Source organism: Castor canadensis, chromosome 9, assembly GCF_047511655.1.
Source record: "Castor canadensis chromosome 9, mCasCan1.hap1v2, whole genome shotgun sequence".
In the NCBI taxonomy this organism is placed as follows: Eukaryota; Metazoa; Chordata; class Mammalia; order Rodentia; family Castoridae; genus Castor; species Castor canadensis.
In genome coordinates, this window is record NC_133394.1 from 39,358,008 (window position 1) to 39,379,281 (window position 21,274).

A 21,274-nucleotide genomic window follows, 5' to 3' on the forward strand; every position below is an offset into this window, starting at 1 on the left:
CTATCTTTGGGGCTAAGTCACAATATAGACTTTAAAATTGTTTTTCTTAAATTTTTTTTTTAACATTCAAGACATGGGCCAATGTAGTATCATACCTGGCCAAGTGTATTGTTTTTAACTTGATATTTTTCTGTTGCAAACGTTTAGACTCAGTCTTTAAATTTGAGATGATTTGAAGTTAAAGAAATATAAAGATGGATATCTCAATTTACTTTCCAAATTTCTACCTGAGTTTATGATTTTACAATTCTCTGATTTTTATTCTTATTTTATTCTGTGATTTTAATGTGTTTTATATATAAGAATACATAGAATTTATTTTTCTCTTTTGGAAGCATAATTTCTTTGGGTTTTTTTTTTTTTTTGGCAGTACTATGAGTTGAACTCAAGGCCTTTGTTTACTAGGCAAGCACTCTACCACTTGAATTTGTTTCTAATAGTACTAATTACTAATTGTGGCATTTTCACCAATGGGCTTTCTTTACTCCTTTATTTGAAAGAACCTGCAAGAATGTTTTGCTTTTAATAGACTATTTGAATAATTACTTAAATAGAAGAGAATTGATAAACAACTTGAGTTATTTGTCTGAGTTCTACTGGAAAAATGTTTATTAAATTTTCCTATTTGGACTAGGAAGTATTTGAGCTCTGTGAATAATAGAAAGTTTATATTTAGAAATGTACAAGAAAACCTTAGTAGTGATATCAACTCCATATCTCTTTAGCTAAGCTTTGCAGTTTATTTGTAAACAAAGAAACATGATTTCAGAAGTTATTGAGGCATATCCAGATTTTTTTTGCTTGGTTTCTTTTGGTGTATAGAGGGGTGCTGGGGTTTGAACTCAAGGCCTTGTGCTTGCTAGGCAAGCATTTTATCACTGAGCCGTACTCCAGCCCTGCATATCCAGATTCTATGTGTCTTGATTAGATGGTTACATTGCTGAGGAATATTTGATTCACCTCAATAGGTGTGCAGCTTCTTTGGGGAATGATAAAAATGTTCTGAAAATAGGTAGTGGTGATGGTTGCACAACTGTGAATATTCTAAAAATATTGAATTATGTGTTTTGAGCAATGGAGGGGGGTGAACCTAAGTATGATATATTTGATACTTTGTAAGAACTTTTGTAAATGCCACAATGTACCCCCACCCAGTACAACAATAAAGGGGGAGAAAATAAATTTTTGGTATCCAGATAGAAGCTCAGTATAGTTGTATTTTTAAAAAGACTCTAATTTCGGAATGAGTTTGGAAACAAGGGACAGCAAGGTCACTGTGGCTGAATTAGAGTAAAGGGGATAGAAGAGGGGCAGACGATGTCAGAGAGATGTGTTTATCTTTTTTGAAGCAAATGAGTAGACTAGATTGGTAGCTAATCTCTGGTCCTAACAAAAGTATCTTTTTCTATTTCCTTTGGGACCCAAATTCAGCTGTTTTTTCTAATGGGAAGTAATCTCATGATAGCAAGAGTTAATGTTGAATTCTCAGTAAGTTTTCTTTATTTATTTATTTTTACTTATTTACTTTTTTTTTTTTTATTTTGAGACAGGGTCTTATTGTGTTGCCCAGGATGGCCTTGAACTCAGGGACTCAAGTGATCCTCCTGCCTCAGATTTCCTAGTGCTGGGGTGATAGGTGTGTGCTACCACTCCTGGCTACAGTTTTGCTTTTAAGTAAGTTACTCATAGGGATAAAAATACCTGAAGCACAATGATGTGTTTTGTTGAATGTGGACCCATAATGTGACTGGAGGGGTCTGTGAATCCATGTATTTATCATGCTGCCATCTATAGATCAAATAAGTAAGTACATAGCTTCAAATATAGGAAAGGGAACTGAATTTTTAAGTTTTAAAATGTATTAAAAATGATCCTCCGTCTAACAAATGTTGGGTTTCATTTGGTTAAATCCAAGGAATCCTTTTGTAGAGATACAACAATCACTTAATAAAAGACTGATTTTGTTGATGTTTTGGGATGTGAGTTAAAGTGGTAGTTTTTGGTACTATATAGCTTATAGGTTGTGGCAGTTTTCACATATGTAAAGACTGACCTTGATGGACATATGCAAAGTCAGTTTTTTATAACCTCTATTTGATGGTTTTTGATAATGTTTAACATAGGTAACATTTTTCTGTAATACTCAATGTATTTCTATTTGTAGGTGGCTTGTTTTGTTCTATGTGGTTTTAGATAATAACTTTAAAATAGCATTACTTTTTATTACCTCAATATTAAAAAAATAGAAAAGTAATTATAAAGTAAATAACCCAATATATTATATTTTATGTGACTAAATATTTTGGGTAATATATTGTGGTTATTGCCATTAATGCTTTTTCTTGCCAGTGTCTAAATAGAAATTTGGCCTTCAAAACCATAATAGGATTTTATTAATTCACTAATTTGCAAAGAACTGATTTCCTTTTCTAGGAAAAAGGCATTGAAGTGATGTTTTCTCCCCACCCTTCCCCTTCTTGGACCCTTGATTGGAATGGTCTTCCTGCAGCAGTGAGTCCAAAGGAAGGTGAGTATTTTTCCTTTTAAGTTTTACTTACAATCTGGATAGTCTCTTCAGATCCACCTTTTAATTCTCTAATTAGCTTTTTGGCTATTTCTAGATTATAGTATCTGTTGAATTTCCATTTTGTTTTTTCATGTATACATATCACTCATATTTAATATATTCTTATATTTACTTCATTAATTCCATTTTTTTCCATTGCTGACATATTTTAAAACAAATCCCAGGTACTGTGTCATATTTTAGTGCATACATTAAAAAAGTGACATTGTAAACAATCACAGTGCCATTATCACACCTAGTAAAAGTTAACAAAATTCATTGATCATCTAATGGTGTATAATCCTTTTTCTCCAATTGTTTAAAATATTGTAGAAAAATATTTTATTGCTGAGTAAATAGTTAAATGGTTATATTTTTATTATTTGAAATTATATTTGGTTTATTTTTGAAAACCTTTTCCTTGCTCAAGCCCAGTCATTTTTCTGGTTATAAGTTCGTATCTATCAGAATTCATGAAAAATATTATTCATTGCATTGCTTTAATTGAATCTTCTGGTTTTCATAAATATTATGACAAAGAAGGAACTATGACAGCAGAAATACATGATTTACTCACATTTCATTGACTGTTTCCTAAAAGGTGTGTAGTCTTGTTTAATGTAAGGTAGAAGTGGGGCATTTCAAACACTACGTGGTAATAGGACTTTTATGAAATGAAATTAATATATGGGGATATAAAGGGTCTCTATGAGAGTCACAATAATACATTGCTTATATCCTTGTACTGTCTTTTAGGAGAGATTATATTGTAATTATATAGTACTTGGTTCTTTTCGAAGTCCCAAAGATTGACTCCTACTGAATCTATTGAACTGCATGAAAATTTTGGTCCATATATCATAATAATCTTTCCCTTTACTAACAAAATCAGTTTAATTCTCATGATGGAATCTGGTTTTGAAAATCTGTCCACTCTGCTCTCACCCATTTCTCTTGCTACATCTTACATTCTACCCATGAACTTTCCAGTTTCTCTTATACAACCTGTCTTTACTGTCTCCATGGCTTCACTTTTATTTTCTAGTAGCTTCTAATATTGTCCTTCCCACTTCTCTTGCATGTTGAAATTATGCTTTTCTTTTAAGGATCAGTTCAAATGCTGCTTCCTTTATTAAGCCTTCTGACACAGTCAACCTCTTTGAGTTTGAAATATGGCTGTGCAACCACCTACCTAGGTAGATAACTCACAGCCAGATACTCAGGTTCTCCAACCTCAGTTTCTCATCTGTAGAGTAAGAATGACAATAGTGTATATCTTATGGGATTGTTAGTACATTCAGTGAACTAATATATGTAAAGCACTTAATAATGTCTAGTGAATTGTAAATGTTAAATATTAGATAATGTAGTGGAGAATTGATCATTCCCTCTAAACATTCTTTTAGTGCTTTCTTATATTTTAGTTTTAGAATTTATATTTGTCTTATATTAAAATTGTTTATGTACATGTTTTCTTTATCCAATAGACAGTGAGCTCTTTGAATATAGGTCTCCTTTTGATATGTACTCAATTTTTTTATTAAATTGAATTAGTTGAAACTACTCATCTTTCTTTTTACCTTTCCAAATTTCTTCTTAGATTTAAAAATAAATGACTGAGATTACTTAGATTGTAGGAAAGAAAACTGAGGATTTAATTTGCATTAATATTTTTATTGTTTTTGTGGCCTACTTGGCAGTAAGATGCAGACATTGTTTTCCTTTATGCCTAAATACCTGTTGCCTAAGAACATTCTTAAACGTGATCATAATGTAATTATCAAAATAAGATATTTAATTCAGTCTATATTATTCTACCATATTGTTTAGTAGATTGTGGCACATTTAATTTTATGTGTATAGTCTAAAATGAAAGTTTTTAGTTTCTTTATCTTTCATAACATTGTCTTTTTAAAAATAGTTCAGATCATTTTTACAGACTGTCTCTCAATTTGGATTTACTTGCTGTTTTTTATGACTAGATTCAAGTTGTGTATTTTCAGTAGAGATAACTCAGAGTGATGTTTCCTCCTCAGTGTGTCTTATCTGGAAGCACATTATATCAGTTTGCAGCCAGTGACATTAACTTTAGTTTATGATGTCTACCAGTAATGCTCCTATAATTTTACTATTTTGCTTTATTGAATTTATAAGCAATTTGTATGTAGGGTGACACTTTGAGACTATGTGATCTATGTTCTTTTAACCTTTCATTCACTAGTTTACATTCATTTTGGGCTTATTTCACAAAATGGTTACAAAATGAAGATTTTAACTGTCATCCTTATATATTTTTGACTTGCCACTCTATTATCAGAAAGTTTCTACTTCCTTATTTTTTGAATTTATTTGTTGTCAATATCATCTCATTTAGTTTATTAAATGTATTTTAACCGATCACTATCTTTTTTCTCGTATTTAATTTGTTTTTTTTTTAAGACAGAGTCTTGGTAAGTAGTCCACACTGGCCTCAAACTCATTATACAGCCCAAACTAGGCTTGAACTCATGATCTTCCTGCCTCAGCTCCCCCAGTGCTGGTTACAGGCCTGTACCACCATGCCCAGCTTGTTATTTGTTTCAGTGCTCCACTTGTTCCAAATTGTGAGTACATTCAAGCTGGTTTCTAATAGTTTGAAAATGCTCCATCATTCTATGGCCACTTCTACAATTTCTGGCCTAACAAATTTTGAATGCTCACCTTATCTTTTCCCTGATAGAATCAACTGTTTTTCCAAAGAACTTGATTCCTATTAGTACATAATTGCATTTAGAAACTAAAATTTGTGTATTAGATGTGCTCATTGCTAATAGGGTATTATAGTTTCTAGGTCATCATAGCAGAGACATGTGTGTAAATGTAGATCTATCCAAAAATAAATATACATATATATACATACACATATACATAATCATATATAACCATACACTTCTATGTCTATTATCTATGTGGGCTGAAAATTATGAGCTTATGTTGATACTTTTAATTCTAATCCAGCACCACAAGATTCTTTCTATTTTTTTCCAAATTCAGTATCTGTATCTGTCTTTTCCAGTAGCAAAAATTGTAGCTCCCAACATCATTGTATTTGCTCATTTGTTCAGTCCTACTGTATATGGACATTATTTTCAGAATTGTTATAATCACATAACCACATTTATATGAGAAATATACCTACTAAGTTGAATTCCAGATGGTTTAACTAAGGATATATTGTCAAAGTTCTCAGGTAGGTAATTAAGCTCAGATATTTCTATACAAGATGAATTCTATTAAAACATAAGAATTGAAGTGTAAGTTTGTATTAATCATTGCCCTGCTAGAAAGAGATTTAGCGATAATCTGAAATATTCAACTAGCCAGCTCCTACTGCAATGAGAACATCCAAGCAATTATATAACTCTGTTACTTTTGTATCAAGTACCTGTGTGACATCCTACTCTGTGTGATGAGCTAGAATAAATATTGTTTGAGCTGAAAGACTTCTTAAGTCCAGAGTCACCCACTGTTCTTGCCTTATGAATTTTTATTCTCTGAGTATGAAAGAGGGAATGGACATAATCTTTTCCCTTAAACTAGACCAGAGCTGGCCTACACTGCTCACTCCATTCATTGCTTGCCTGTATGGCCCTCTCTTCTCCAGTGTTTCTTGGTAGGTAGTGCCTATATTAAAAATTGCTGTTAGCCCAGTATTACCATATCAGTTGTATAAGGAAAAAGGAAAACCAGAAACATGGTAAAGATGATACAGATCATAAAGAAGACAAGAAGATAGTCGCTTAGGTATTGTTCCAGTTATAATCTCTTTTATTGTTATATTAACTATTCCACTGTCTTAGAAATATGACTCAATTGGATATGCCTGAGACTCTAAGACATTGATTTTGTTTTTGAATTACATGAGAATACTACCTCCCAGGGAGATGATATGGAGATAGTGCATAAAACCCTTAAATATTAATACCCATTCACCCTCACCCTTTGCTACCTAGTTTAGGGTATATACTTCTCATTTGAGACAAAAGAAAAAGAAATTAATGGTAGATTTTACTATAAGGAGATAAAAGGCCTTTTCTATCTAGAAGACTTTCTATAAAATATTTGAGGTTGAAAAAAATGAATTGTTTTTTGACATTGGGAAGAACATAGAATAAAATAGTGATATATGATATAGCTAATAAAAATTGCCTCAGTGCAAAGTCAGTGCCCTTAACTCCCCCCCCATCCGTTACATGCTTTCACAGACCAGTAGGACCACCCTTCCCTTTTTCATCCAGCACAGGGGGTTTGATAAATCAAGGATAGAGTTTGGTCAAGGTCTTTGGAGAGGAACAGATCTAAACTGGACAATGAAAAGGCTGACAGGAGACTTTCCTCTATCAATGATTATTAAGTGTGTTCTTACCAATCCTTAGGGATATGGTAAATGCTTAGGAACATTATATTTGCTATCCTTGTCAGAAGGTGCTAAAGATTCACTGTAACAAAGAATTGTCTTGCCTACAGATGTCAGTAGTACCCTCCTTTGGAGAATCCAAAACATAAAAGTTTGTTCTTGGGCTTTTAGGCAGAGTGTACTGATGCTTCTTTGCCTTTCAAAGCTATTGCTTTTCAAACTAGGACATTCATATGAATTATTTGGAAGGCTTATTAAAACAGATTGCTGGGCCCCTAACCCAGACTATTTTGTACAGGTCTGAAGTGGAGCCCTAGCAATGGATTTCTAAGAAACATCCAGGTGCTGCTCCTTCTGTGGTTTTGGGGACCACACTATGTGAAATATTACTCTAGGAAACTGAGAACATGCAAGGCTGCTTTGATTTCAGTCTTTTCTGCCAAAATAATGTGGGCAACATCACAGCAGCCCAAAGTTTTCTTTACAACTTAATTCTCTTTCTGTTATTATCACAGAATAAGTCAGGTATCAGAGCTTGTGCATACCTCTCTGAGTTATTTGCTTACTATGAAGACTTTTACTATAGGATAGTTATACTAGAAAATATAAGTAGGAGTAGAAGTATCCAGTATTTTCTCTGAAATACTAGTTTTATCTTATTTTTTCTACTAGATAAGACTCAAAATTAGCATAAATATTTTCTTTTAAAAGGTCATCCAGTCAGACCATGTAAAAATATATTCTCACTAACATTTTTTGTTTATAATGAATAACTTTAGATTATAAGGCCGATACATTTTGAACTTTTTTGGTATGTAAAATACTAAAACTACACCAAAAGAATAAGATCAAAAGGGTTTTTTTTCCACTTTTCTGGGAAAAATTTCCCTAACATAAATGTTTTTCATTTCTCTAAGTTATACTTTGCTATGAAATTCAAAACCCAACAATATTTAACTCAGAACTGTATAAATTTATAACTTTTCTCTTTGGCCAAAAGTGAAGTTCTTAGCAAGCATTTTGTGTTTTACCAAAATATTTAAAGTACTTATTTATACTTTTTATATCTGAAGTTAAATGTCTCTAAAAGATAGTATATATAAACATTGATAGAACTTAAATGATTTAAGATATAGAGATTGTCACAAACAAGTTTGTTATTTGCAGAGTAGTACTCTTTTGAGTCAATGCCAAAACACTAATATATTGCTGGTAGGAATGTATTTTCTAAATAGTTTGGTTATTTCTTACAAAACTAAATATGCTGTTACCAAGACAGTCAGTAATAGAATTCTTGGATATTTATTCTGGAGAATTGAAAATGTGTATTTATGCAAAATCTGAAAATGAGTGTTCATATCAATTTTATTTTTAGTAGCCTCCAAACTGGAAAATAACTTCAGTGGGTGAGTGATTAAACAAATTCTGGTACATCCATGCAATCAAATACTACTTGGTAATAAAAAGGAATACACTATCAATACATGCAGCAGCTTGGCTAGATCTCAGGGTCATTGCACTTAATGAAAAAAGCCAGTCTCGAAAACTACCTATACTATATGATTCCAGTAATAAACCGTCTCTACATAATAAAGTGAGAAAGAAAGTGAATAGATTAAATTATTGGCAAGGAACTGGGATAGTGGTGTGGATGTAGTTTTATGAATCTATACAAGGAATTAAATTGCAGAAAATGATACAGTCACAAATGAGTGCATGTAAAAACTGGTGAGAACTGAGTAAGATGTGAAGTTAATAGTGCAGTACTAATAATGATTTCTTAGTTTTGATGTTATACTACAACTATTTAACATGTTATCATTGGGGAAACTGGGTGAAGAGTTCAATGGTCTTCATAAACTTTTTGCAACTTCCTGTGAATGTATAATTATTTCAGAATAAAAAGTATGAAAATTGAGGAAAATCAGGGAAATAAAGAATATTGAGATATTTCTCAGATCACTTTTTGATCTTTATCACAAAAAACCTCTGAGGATGGCTTATAAATCAACTGATAGTTTGATTCAAGATGAGAACTGCAAAGACCTCAATATATTTCCTTTGTAATGAATGACAATGTAATGGTAGTATACACAGATAATTAATCATTGACTTTCATGTGAGCTTCCTTTTGTTTTGGGTTTCTTTTTTGTTTTGTTTTTTTGTTGTACTGGGGTTTGAACTTAGGACTTCACATTTACAAAGCAAGCACTCTACCACTTGAGTCACACCTCCAGTCTAACATTGACTTTCATGTTGGATAGACAGTTCAGTTTACAGGTTGCCATTCTTAAGCTCCCAGAGAATGGAGAAAGTCAAATGGATATAGCATAGTTTGAGGTTTCTTGGGTTGGAGGAGTAGTTCTCTATCTAAAGTTAGTAGCACCTCCCTAGCAAGCGTGAGCTCAAGCCACAGTGCTGCCCACCCCCCAAAAAAATAATTTGAGGTTTCTTAAATCAAGTTGGCTTCACAATAGTGATTAATATAGCCTGGCAGTGACTTAAGTACTAAGCTTGGTTGGATGATAGCATTCAGTAGGTATGAAAATTTCAAAGTCCATTGAGAATGTTTTAATGTTCTATGTGTTGTAATGTTATAATGTTATATTCATGAGAGGTGGGGAAAATTATTTCATACTGAAAGCTTAGTAATGCCTAATTTTGACTATACATTTGTATTTAAAACTACTAAAAACTGGGACTGAGCATTTTGTTTTGACTGTCAAATTGATTGAGTAAATGAGTTTCTCTTGAACTTTAAATTTAGCTTATGTGAATAAAGCATACAGTTGCATAACATTATACGAGACTTGAAAAATTAGCAAGATTATATCCAAGCTTTATTACATCCTGCAGAGCCAGTATCTCTCATGGATGCAGAATTCTTTAACTAAGGAAATATTGCTAATATGTCCTCACAGCTTTCATACCTTAAGTGCATGGAGTGTATGGCTCATTGTTTTTTCTGTTTGTAAGCTATGCAACTAAAATTTTTTCCAGAAAAAATTTTTAAAAATGTGTATTAGCATGTGATTAAAAAGAAAAGTTAAAACTTTTTTTCTTCCTCTTGGAGGTGGATGTACTATAATTCCTACAAATGTTATGTTATGCTTTATTAAGAACTTTGCAAACAGAATCATGATGACTGACTACCCAGAAAGGTTTTAATCAGTATTTAGTGTGGGTTACGTGCAATCTTCAAAGAGTATTGCTTTTAAAACACAAAGTAAAAGTATTTGACATGAAGAAATATCTATTTGATTATATAAATTTATCTAAAGTTTATTTTACTTAGGTCAAATGTATAGTTTAAAAATTATTTGGGGGCTGAGCAAAGTGGCTCATGCCCATAATCCCACTGCTTACCAAACCAGGTGGAAAGTTAGTGAGTTCCATCTCAACCAGAGTCAGGCAGTGGTGGGGCATATCTATAATCCTACTTATGCAGAACGTCTAGGTAGAAGAATCTCAGCCTGAAGCCAGCTCTGGGCAAAACATGAGCCCTTATCTGGAAAAAAGTCTAAAGCAAAAAAGGACATGATGCTCAAGTGGTAGAAATCCTGCCTAGCAAACATGAGGCCCAGAGTTCAACCCTTAATAACACACATACACGTAAAAGTTATTTGGAATTTTTTGTCTGTATAAAAATGGACAGATTCAGTATTACCAAGCAATCAAGATTTGCATCTACTCCCGCCCACAGTAAGTTATTTGTGATAGCACTGGGTAAGTTTGAGAAGTACTGTGGCTTATTTTAGGAATATTATGAATTCATTGATAGGAGATTTCAGGTTATCCATTCAAAGGTGGGTGTTAGTTAATATTAGTATTTTTCAAAGATTGAATTGCTTTAGAAGGTTAAAATAGAATTCATATGAGTAAGGAAATATTTATATCATAAGACCAACACCAGCCAAGGATTCTAATCCTTCTTCATTTAGTGTTGCAATGCAGTTACAGTGGGGCAGAACATTTTAACACACAGGACTTTTCTAGTGAATGAGTCTGGAGCCCCTTTCCTGTCTTGCAGTGTTAGCAGCAGCACCTACATTCTCTTAGGGCTGAAATTCTTTTACTAAGGATTTCTTTTCATTTTACTCTTTATGTGTTTTCCCCATGAGGCAGATGGGAAAACTAATGACGATGAGCCTTATTTTTCTGCTAATGGAAACTAATTAGTATTAGTCATTTTCATTTAAATTGGCATGGTCTGTGTTATTCCAGACAGCTATGATAAAAATCAGCTCAACTATACAATGAAATATTTTGTTCTGTGCTTTGAATCAGCTCCTCTCAGCATCCAAACTCAATCACCATTTTTATTTAGTTAGACCAACTCACACTGCATAGATACCTGAAGCAAAGATATTTCCTTAATAGTCATGCAGTAATAGCAGCTCACAAGCACTGAAACAACATACTTGTCTGAGATTGAATTGTCAGAAGGGAAGAAATTGTCCTTAACCATAGGGCAAAAATGTACTCATGAACAGAAAACTCTCTTTATGTAAATAGCATAAATATTCAGGAATAGTAACCAATAGTATACTGTTTGTATTTGTTAATTTTATATGCTTATTCGTGAAACATTTTTTAAATTGTTTTTATGTTGAAACCTGTAATCACATTTGAATGGTGACTGTATTCTGTATACATAAATGCAAAAATGTAACATGCTTTCTAAGAAAATGTAGGAATTTTACACGTGATCATCCAGAAATTATTTTATTAAACTTGGAAAAAAATCTTAAATCTGAGTTATATGTGTTGAAACAGATTATTTTATAAGAAGGTTTTTACTCTGGCATATCTTTTGCAATAAGAAAATAAACATATTTTGTAGCAGTATGCACATCTAACAAACTGGAGATTAAAATCTGTTTATGAGTGGTTGGAGGGTAAATAGGGTTATGCCCTTTCTTCTTTCTTTTTTTTTTTTTTTCATTTTTCTTTTATTATTCATATGTGCATACAAGGCTTGGTTCATTTCTCCCCCCTGCCCCCACCCCCTCCCTTACCACCCACTCCGCCCCCTCCCTCTCCCCCCCCAATACCCAGCAGAAACTATTTTGCCCTTATTTCTAATTTTGTTGTAGAGAGAGTATAAGCAATAATAGGAAGGAACAAGGGGTTTTGCTGGTTGAGATAAGGATAGCTATACAGGGCATTGACTCACATTGATTTCCTGTGCATGGGTATTACCTTCTAGGTTAATTCTTTTTGATCTAACCTTTTCTCTAGTACCTGTTCCCCTTTTCCTATTGGCCTCAGTTGCTTTAAGGTATCTGCTTTAGTTTCTCTGCGTTAAGGGCAACAAATGCTAGCTAGTTTTTTAGGTGTCTTACCTATCCTCACCCCTCCCTTGTGTGCTCTTGCTTTTATCATGTGCTTATAGTCCAGTCCCCTTGTTGTGTTTGCCCTTGATCTAATGTCCACATATGAGGGAGAACATACGATTTTTGAGCCAGGCTAACCTCACTCAGAGTGATGTTCTCCAATTCCATCCATTTACCAGCGAATGATAACATTTCGTTCTTCTTCATGGCTGCATAAAGTTCCATTGTGTATAGATACCATATTTTCTTAATCCATTCGTTAGTGGTGGGGCATCTTGGCTGTTTCCATAACTTGGCTATTGTGAATAGTGCCGCAATAAACATGGATGTGCAGGTGCCTCTGGAGTAACAGTCTTTTGGGTATATCCCCAAGAGTGGTATTGCTGGATCAAATGGTAGATCGATGTCCAGCTTTTTAAGTAGCCTCCATATTTTTTTCCAGAGTGGTTGTACTAGTCTACATTCCCACCAACAGTGTAAGAGGGTTCCTTTTTCCCCGCATCCTCGCCAACACCTGTTGTTGTTGGTGTTGCTGATGATGGCTATTCTAACAGGGGTGAGGTGGAATCTTAGCGTGGTTTTAATTTGCATTTCCTTTATTGCTAGAGATGGTGAGCATTTTTTCATGTGTTTTCTGGACATTTGAATTTCTTCTTTTGAGAAAGTTCTGTTTAGTTCACGTGCCCATTTCTTTATTGGTTCATTAGTTTTGGGAGAATTTAGTTTTTTAAGTTCCCTGTATATTCTGGTTATCAGTCCTTTGTCTGAGGTATAGTTGGCAAATATTTTCTCCCACTCTGTGGGTGTTCTCTTCAGTTTAGAGACCATTTCTTTTGATGAACAGAAGCTTTTTAGTTTTATGAGGTCCCATTTATCTATGCTATCTCTTAGTTGCTGTGCTGCTGGGGTTTTGTTGAGAAAGTTCTTACCTATACCTATTAAACCAGAGTATTTCCTACTCTTTCTTGTATCAGCTTAAGAGTTTGGGGTCTGATAGTAAGATCCTTGATCCATTTTGAGTTAATCTTGGTATAGGGTGATATACATGGATCTAGTTTCAGTTTTTTGCAGACTGCTAACCAGTTTTCCCAGCAGTTTTTGTTGAAGAGGCTGCTATTTCTCCATCGTATATTTTTAGCTCCTTTGTCAAAGATAAGTTGCTCATAGTTGTGTGGCTTCATATCTGGATCCTCTATTCTGTTCCACTGGTCTTCATGTCTGTTTTTGTGCCAGTACCATGCTGTTTTTATTGTTATTGCTTTGTAATATAGTTTGAAGTCAGGTATTGTGATACCTCCTGCATTGTTCTTTTGACTGAGTATTGCCTTGGCTATTCGTGGCCTGTTGTGTTTCCATATAAATTTAACGGTAGATTTTTCAATCTCTTTAATGAATGTCATTGGAATTTTGATGGGAATTGCATTAAACATGTAGATTACTTTGGGGAGTATCAACATTTTTACTATGTTGATTCTACGAATCCATGAGCGTGGGAGATCTCTCCACTTTCTATAGTCTTCCTCAATCTCTTTCTTCAGAAGTGTATAGTTTTCCTTTTAGAGGTCTTTCACACCTTTTGTTAGGTTTACACCTAGGTATTTGATTTTGTTTGAGGCTATTGTAAATGGAATTGTTTTCATACATTCTTTTTCAGTTTGCTCATTGTTAGTGTATAGAAATGCTAATGATTTTTCTATGTTGATTTTATATCCTGCTACCCTGCTATAGCTATTGATGATGTCTAGAAGCTTCTGAGTAGAGTTTTTTGGGTCTTTAAGGTATAGGATCATGTTGTCTGCAAATAGGGATATTTTGACAGTTTCTTTACGTATTTGTATTCCTTTTATTCCTTCTTCTTGCCTAATTGCTCTGGCTAGGAATTCCAGTACTATGTTGAATAGGAGTGGGGATAGTGGGCATCCTTGTCTGGTTCCTGATTTTAGAGGGAATGGTTTTAATTTTTCTCTGTTAAGTATAATGCTGGGTGTAGGTTTGTCATATATAGCTTTTATAATGTTGAGGAACTTTCCTTCTATTCCTAGTTTTCTTAGAGCTTTTATCATGAAATGATGTTGGATCTTATCAAAGGCTTTTTCTGCATCTATTGAGATGATCAAGTGGTTTTTGTCTTTGCTTCTGTGAATGTGGTTTATTACGTTTATTGATTTTCGTATGTTGAACCACCCCTGCATCCCTGGGATGAAGCCTACTTGGTCGTGGTGAATAATCTTTTTGATGTGTTGTTGAATTCGGTTTGCCATTATTTTGTTGAGGATTTTTGCATCAATGTTCATTAAGGAGATTGGCCTATAGTTCTCCTTTTTGGAGGTGTCTTTGCCTGGTTTTGGGATAAGTATAATACTGGCTTCATAAAATGTGTTTGGCAGTTTTCCTTCCCTTTCTATTTCATGGAACAGTTTAAGGAGGGTTGGTATCAGTTCTTCTTTAAAGGTCTGATAGAATTCAGCAGAGAATCCATCAGGTCCTGGACTTTTCTTTTTGGGGAGACTCTTGATTGCTGCTTCAATTTCATTTTGTGTTATAGGTCTATTCAGGTGATTAATTTCCTCTTGGTTCAGTTTTGGATGATCATATGTATCTAGAAATCTGTCCATTTCTTTAAGATTTTTGAATTTATTAGGATATAGGTTCTCAAAGTAGTCTCTGATGATTTCCTGGACTTCCATGGTGTTTGTTGTTATCTCCCCTTTTGCATTCCTGATTCTACTAATTTGTGTTTTTTCTCTCCTCATTTTAGTCAGGTTTGCCAGGGGTCTATCGATCTTGTTTATTTTTTCAAAGAACCAACTTTTTGTTTCATTAATTCTTTCTATGGTTTTTTTTGTTTCTATTTTGTTGATTTCAGCTCTTATTTTTATTATTTCTCTCCTTCTATTTGTTTTGGGATTTGCTTAGTCTTGTTTTTCTAGGAGTTTGAGATGTATCATTAGGTCATTGATTTGGGATCTTTCAATCTTTTTAATATATGCACTCATGGCTATAAACTTTCCTCTCAAGACTGCCTTAGCTGTGTCCCATAGGTTCTGGTAGGTTGTGTTTTCATTTTCACTGACTTCCAGGAACTTTTTAATTTCCTCTTTTATTGCATCGATGATCCACTCTTCATTAAGTTATTTAGTTTCCAGCTGTTTGCATGTTTTTTGTCTTTACTTTTGTTGTTGAGTTCTACTTTTACTGCATTGTGATCAGATAGTATGCACGGTATTATTTCTATTTTCTTATATTTGCTGAGGCTTGCTTTGTGCCCTAGGATATGATCTATTTTGGAGAAGGTTCCATGGGCTGCTGAGAAGAATGTATATTGTGTAGAGGTTGGATGAAATGTTCTGTAGACATCTACTAGGTCCATTTGATCTATTGCATATTTTAGATCTTGGATTTCTTTATTGAGTTTTTGTTTGGATGACCTATCTATTGATGATAATGGAGTGTTAAAGTTTCCCACAACCACTGTGTTGGCGTTTATATATGCTTTTAGGTCTTTCAGGGTATATTTGATGAAATTCGGTGCGTTGACATTGGGTGCGTACAGATTGATGATTATTATTTCCTTTTGGTCTATTTCCCCTTTTATTAGTATGGAATGTCCTTCTTTATCTCGTTTGATCAATGTAGGTTTGAAGTCTACTTTGTCAGAGGTAAGTATTGCTACTCCTGCTTGTTTTAGGGGGCCATTGGCTTGGTAAATCTTCTTCCAGCCTTTCATCCTAAGCATATGCTTATTTCTGTTGGTGAGATGAGTCTCCTGTAAGCAACAAATTGTTGGATCTTCTTTTTTAATCCATTTTGTCAAACGGTGTCTTTTGATGGGTGAATTAAGTCCATTAACATTAAGCGTTAGTACTGATAGGTATGTGGTGATTCCTGCCATTTAGTTGTCTTAGTTGTTTGAAGGTTTGATTGTGTGTACCTAACTTGATGTTACTCTCTACTGTCTTGCTTTTTCTTTTTCTGTGGTTTGGTGCTGCCTGCCTTTTCATGGTTAAGTTGGGTGTCACTTTCTGTGTGCAGGATCCCTTGCAGAATCTTTTGTAGTGGTGGCTTTGTGGTCACATATTGTTTTAGTTTCTGCTTATCATGGAAGACTTTTATTGCTCCATCTATTTTGAATGATAGCTTTGCTGGGTAGAGTATCCTGGTGTTGAAGTTATTTTCATTCAGTGCCCGGAAGATCTCACCCCACGCTCTTCTTGCTTTTAATGTTTCTGTTGAGAAGTCTGCTGTGATTTTGATGGGTTTACCTTTGTATGTTACTTGTTTTTTCTCTCTTACAGCCTTCAATATTCTTTCCTTAGTTTCTGAACTTGTTGTTTTAATGATGATATGTCGTGGAGTAGTTCTATTTTGATCTGGTCTGTTTGGTGTCCTGGAGGCCTCTTGCATTTGTATGGGAATATCTTTCTCTAGATTTGGGAAATTTTCCGTTATTATTTTGTTGAATATATTACGCATTCCCTTCGCTTGCACCTCTTCTCCTTCTTCGATGCCCATGTTTCTCAAGTTTGGTCTTTTGATGGAGTCAATGAGTTCTTGCATTTTCTTTTCACAGGTCTTGAGTTGTTTAATTAATAGTTCTTCGGTTTTTCCTTTAATTACCATTTCATCTTCAAGTTCTGAGATTCTGTCTTCTGTTTGTTCTATTCTGCTGGATTGGCCTTCCATTCTGTTTTGCAGTTTTGTTTCGTTCTTTTTTCTAAGGTTTTCTTCTTTATTGTTGTCTATTTTTGTCCTAAGTTCATTTATCCATTTATTAATTGTGTTCTCTCTTTCACTTTGGTGTTTATACAGTTCTTCTATGGTTTCCTTTATTTCTTCTTTTGCTTTTTCAAATTCTCTATTTTTATTGTCTTGGAATTTCTTGAGTGTTTCCTGTACATTTTGGTTGACCCTATCCAGTATCATCTCTATAAAATTCTCATTGAGTACTTGTAGTATGTCTTCTTTTAAATTATTCTTGTGGGCTTCATTGGGTCCTTTGGCATAGTTTATCTTCATTTTGTTGGAGTCTGGCTCTGAGTTTCTGTTCTCTTCATTCCCCTCTGGTTCCTGTACTAATTTTTTGCTGTGGGGAAACTGGTTTCCCTGTTTTTTCTGTCTTCCCGTCATTGTCCTTGGTGTTGTTACTGTCCCTGTACTGTGTGTAATTAAGTATTTTCTAGCTTGTAATAATAACAATGGTAATATTTAGAATGGAAGAGTGAGCTGAGATGGAAAGCAAGAAGTTAAAGAAAAGGGGAAATCAAATATACAGACAAGAGGGAGAAAGCAGAACAAGGTATCAGACAAAAGAGTTTCCAAGGTATAAACAGGGAGTGTTAGTGTACTAATCGACAGTAAGCTGAACAGACATTAGAGAGACAGAGAGAAGATTGAAAATCAAAGATAAAAAAAATAAAAAATAAGTAGATGAAAGTAATACCTATATATAAAAATGAATTAAAATAAAATGGAAAATAGAAAATTAAAAAAAAAACAAAAAACTTCCAAGTTTATATGCAATGCAGTTTCAGTCTTAATAATTTGGGTGTCCGTCTCAATCTCCAGTCCTGGAGTTGGTGCCTCAGATGTTGTTCTGTAGTTGTCTCATCAAAGGGGATGCATAAAGTAGAACAAAACTACACACTCACACACACACACACACATACACACACACACACACACAAAAAAAAAGCCCCACCAAGTGTCCCCAGTTCAAATGCAATACAGTTTCAGTAAATTTTTCGGCTTGCAGGTGTAATTCGGTTGTTCTCTCATCAAAGGTAGGGAGAAAAAGAAAAAAAAGCGTCTGGAGACAGTTCTGAGAGTGGTATCTGCAACTGTGGCTTGCCTGCCTGCTGCTCTCAGCCTGTAGCTGGCGGCATTATTTATGCAGATCTCTGGGGTGAGCTAGGACTCACCTGGTCCCACAGGCTTTGTTTGCTCAGAGTTCTCCTGTGTGGGAGCCTCTGCTACAGGCTTTCTCCTTTCCAAGCACTGGGAAAGGTGACACTGCCCCCGCGTTGTCAGGCCTGCGTGTTTATTTACAGTTCATGTGGGAGGTGGGTCTTCCCCCCTCTCCTCTGAAGTTTTCCTCCCACTGCCACTTTCAGAAGCTTTCCTGCTCCTGCTTACTGGGCGGTGCTGCTGCTCCTGCCAGCCGCCATGTTTGTTTACAGTTCACGTGGGAAGTGGGTCTTCCCTTCTCTCCTGTGGAGTTTTCCTCCCTCCGCCACTCTCACAAGCTTCCCTGCTCCTGGTTGCTGGGCGCGCTCCCTGCTCCTGCCAGAGCCTCTCCGGCCCACCCGGCTTGTTTATTTACAGTCCCAGGAAGGATTCCCTTCCCCCAATCTTCAGCGCTCAGGGCGCCCCACCCTCTTTCCAGTGTGTCTTAACTGTTCTTATTGCTTATTACTCAGTTTCTCTTTTTTTTTTTTTTTTCCCCGGGTGGAGGTCAGTCTGTCCAGGGGGCTAAGCTGCTGTGGCCCAGGCTTGTCTGTGGGGCTACCGTGGTACCGCGAAGCTCACCTGGTCCGCGTCTTCCCAAGCTGTATGGGCGCCGGCCACTGGCGGCCCCGGGGGCCCTCCTCCTTTCTCCATTTAACGTGAAGTGGAGATTCTCTGTGCCGGCTGGAGGTGTGGCGGGGTCAAAGTTTTGCCTCTTCTCAGTGATTATGCCTGCAAAGTGTGTCTCCAGCGTCTCTCCAAGATTTCACTATAGGAGGGTCGCTTTCTGCTTCCTACCTCTAGCCGCCATCTTGGAATCCCCCCTTTCTTCTTTCATCTCTATTTTTCCTCTCTCTCTCTCTTCCCTACCAATTTTATGGACTAACTACTTCATATCCTGCATATATAACCATATTTTATTTTTTCAACAAGGCAATATTAAAGCAAATGATTTAGAATATTGCTTTCCAGTTGTGCCTATTTTCTTTCCTCTAATCAGCATGGTTTCCTGTAAAATCAGGTCATTGTTGGATTAAACAGACTAGAGTGACACTAAATATCATTAATAAGCAATATTCAGATTTATATAGCTATTCTTCAATAGATAATAGATTTCGGCTTAGACACTTGGACAAACTCTTTAAAATGTGATTGAATAATTGTACTCCCAATAGGTAAAGAAGGTACTTTTAACTTGGGATCATTTGATGACAATTTATATACAAAAATTCATTACAAAGTTGTAGGTAGCATATCAGAACCATAAAGGGATAGTGTAGGACCCTGGGATCATTAGTTGCAGAGTTTGTTTCCACCTCTGGGTCTGACTAGAGTGTGGAGAGGTAAAAGAAAGGGGAGAAGGTGTGATAAATAAGGCTACTTTGAGAGGAGTAGTAACTTTCAGGCATGACAGAGGCAGCTCCAGGTGACCAGCAGGAACAAGAGTCAGAAGAATAAACACTCTGACCCAAATCTCCTTTATCATCCAATTTCCTGCTGGGGCTTCTCCGAGATACAGAAAAAACACTTTAGTTTTTCCTACTTTGACTGTTCACTCAACACAATACTTCTGACACTAGATGGGTAGAGGGTTTTCGTCACATACCAAGCAATTCTTTGGCAGGCAGCAGCTGGTGTCCAGTAATCCGGTATAATTCTAACACTATCTAACTGGAGATGGTTAGATCCCGCAGGTTTAAGGCTCAGTATCACAAGACTCCTCTTTATTTCAGGTGTCAATCTCAAATCCCAGGTTATGACCCATACTTCTATCTAACTGGCGTAAATCATGGTTCTCATAATGCCTTTGGTGGGTTCTATCAATTTGCAAAGAAGGCTTACAGGTCTCAGGGAAATTATTCTTAATTAATTATTCACATTAACCAAGATGCAAATGAACATCCAGATGAAGCGATCCGTAGGGTAAGGTCTGGAAAGGTCCTGAGGATAGGAGCTTCTGTCCCCATAAGCTAAAATGTGCCACCCTCCCTGCACACAGATGTGCTCACAATCTGGAAGATCTCAGAACCCCATAGCTCCAGAATTTTTATGATGGCTTCATTACAAAGACATGATAAATTATTAAGTCACATTTCCAGCCTCTCCTCCATCTTCTAACTTATAATCATGGATTGGCCTTTTGGTGACACCCATCACGAGTCACCTCACTAGAACAAAAGATGCTCTTTTTTACCTGGGAAATAACCAAATCCATCCAGATGCCAGAGAGTGAGGAAACCTACTGAATACTTCTGTGGATAAACCTTCAAAGCAGGTCAAAGCAGGTAGCATCTTGAATTGCAACAAGTGAAGTTCTGTCAGAGTAATTACGGAAATTCAAAGCCAGGAAGACCTTAGAGGTCACCTACAATGAGAAAACATGAAGCTCTTGAAGAGGTGAAGCAACACACACTGTAATATTCACAATCAAGGCACATGGGTAACTTAGCTGAGTTACAACTCAAGCTCTCTTATCAATTATACTTTATAATTGTGTCAGTCACTACTTGCTGCATTTATGCACATCCTATGTGGGAAGTTACACTGATCCATATTGCTACTGCCTAAACAAAATTACTAAAATTTGAAATTTATTAACCTAGGGAAAGGGAATTTAACCACATTAGAGTAAACATTCTGGAAGAGTAGTTCATCCTACATAAATTATTTCAGTTCATACTATAGTTTTCCATGAAAATTACTTTTTCTGACCATACCTATTATAGAAAATTGGTGTTTCTTTTTATTTTTTGGCAGTACTGGGATTTGAACTCAAACCTAGGCAAGCACTCTTCCACTTGAATCATGCCTGCAGCCTTTTTATTTCAGATAAGGTCTCACGTTTTTTGCCTGGGGTCAGCCTTAAACTGCGATCCACCTACCTATGGCCTCCCACGTAGGTGGTTTATAGACTTGAGCCACCACAACCGGCTTGTTTGTGGAGATGGAGGTCTCACTACCTTTTTTCCCAGGCTGGCCTCAAACCTCTGTCCTCCCCATCTCTGCCTCCCAAGTAACTGGAGTTACAGGCTT

General features: G+C 35.5%; 1 protein-coding gene across 2 annotated transcripts in view; it reads left to right on the forward strand.

Moving 5' to 3' along the window:
- Gstcd (glutathione S-transferase C-terminal domain containing) overlaps positions 1-21,274 on the forward strand; it is a 164,329-nt gene that overhangs the window by 22,671 nt on the left and 120,384 nt on the right. For both annotated transcript variants that reach the window (XM_074041481.1, XM_074041482.1), the window contains exon 5: positions 2,434-2,527. In XM_074041481.1, coding sequence (XP_073897582.1) covers positions 2,434-2,527 — 94 coding nt within the window. The remainder of the gene's footprint in view (positions 1-2,433; positions 2,528-21,274) is intronic.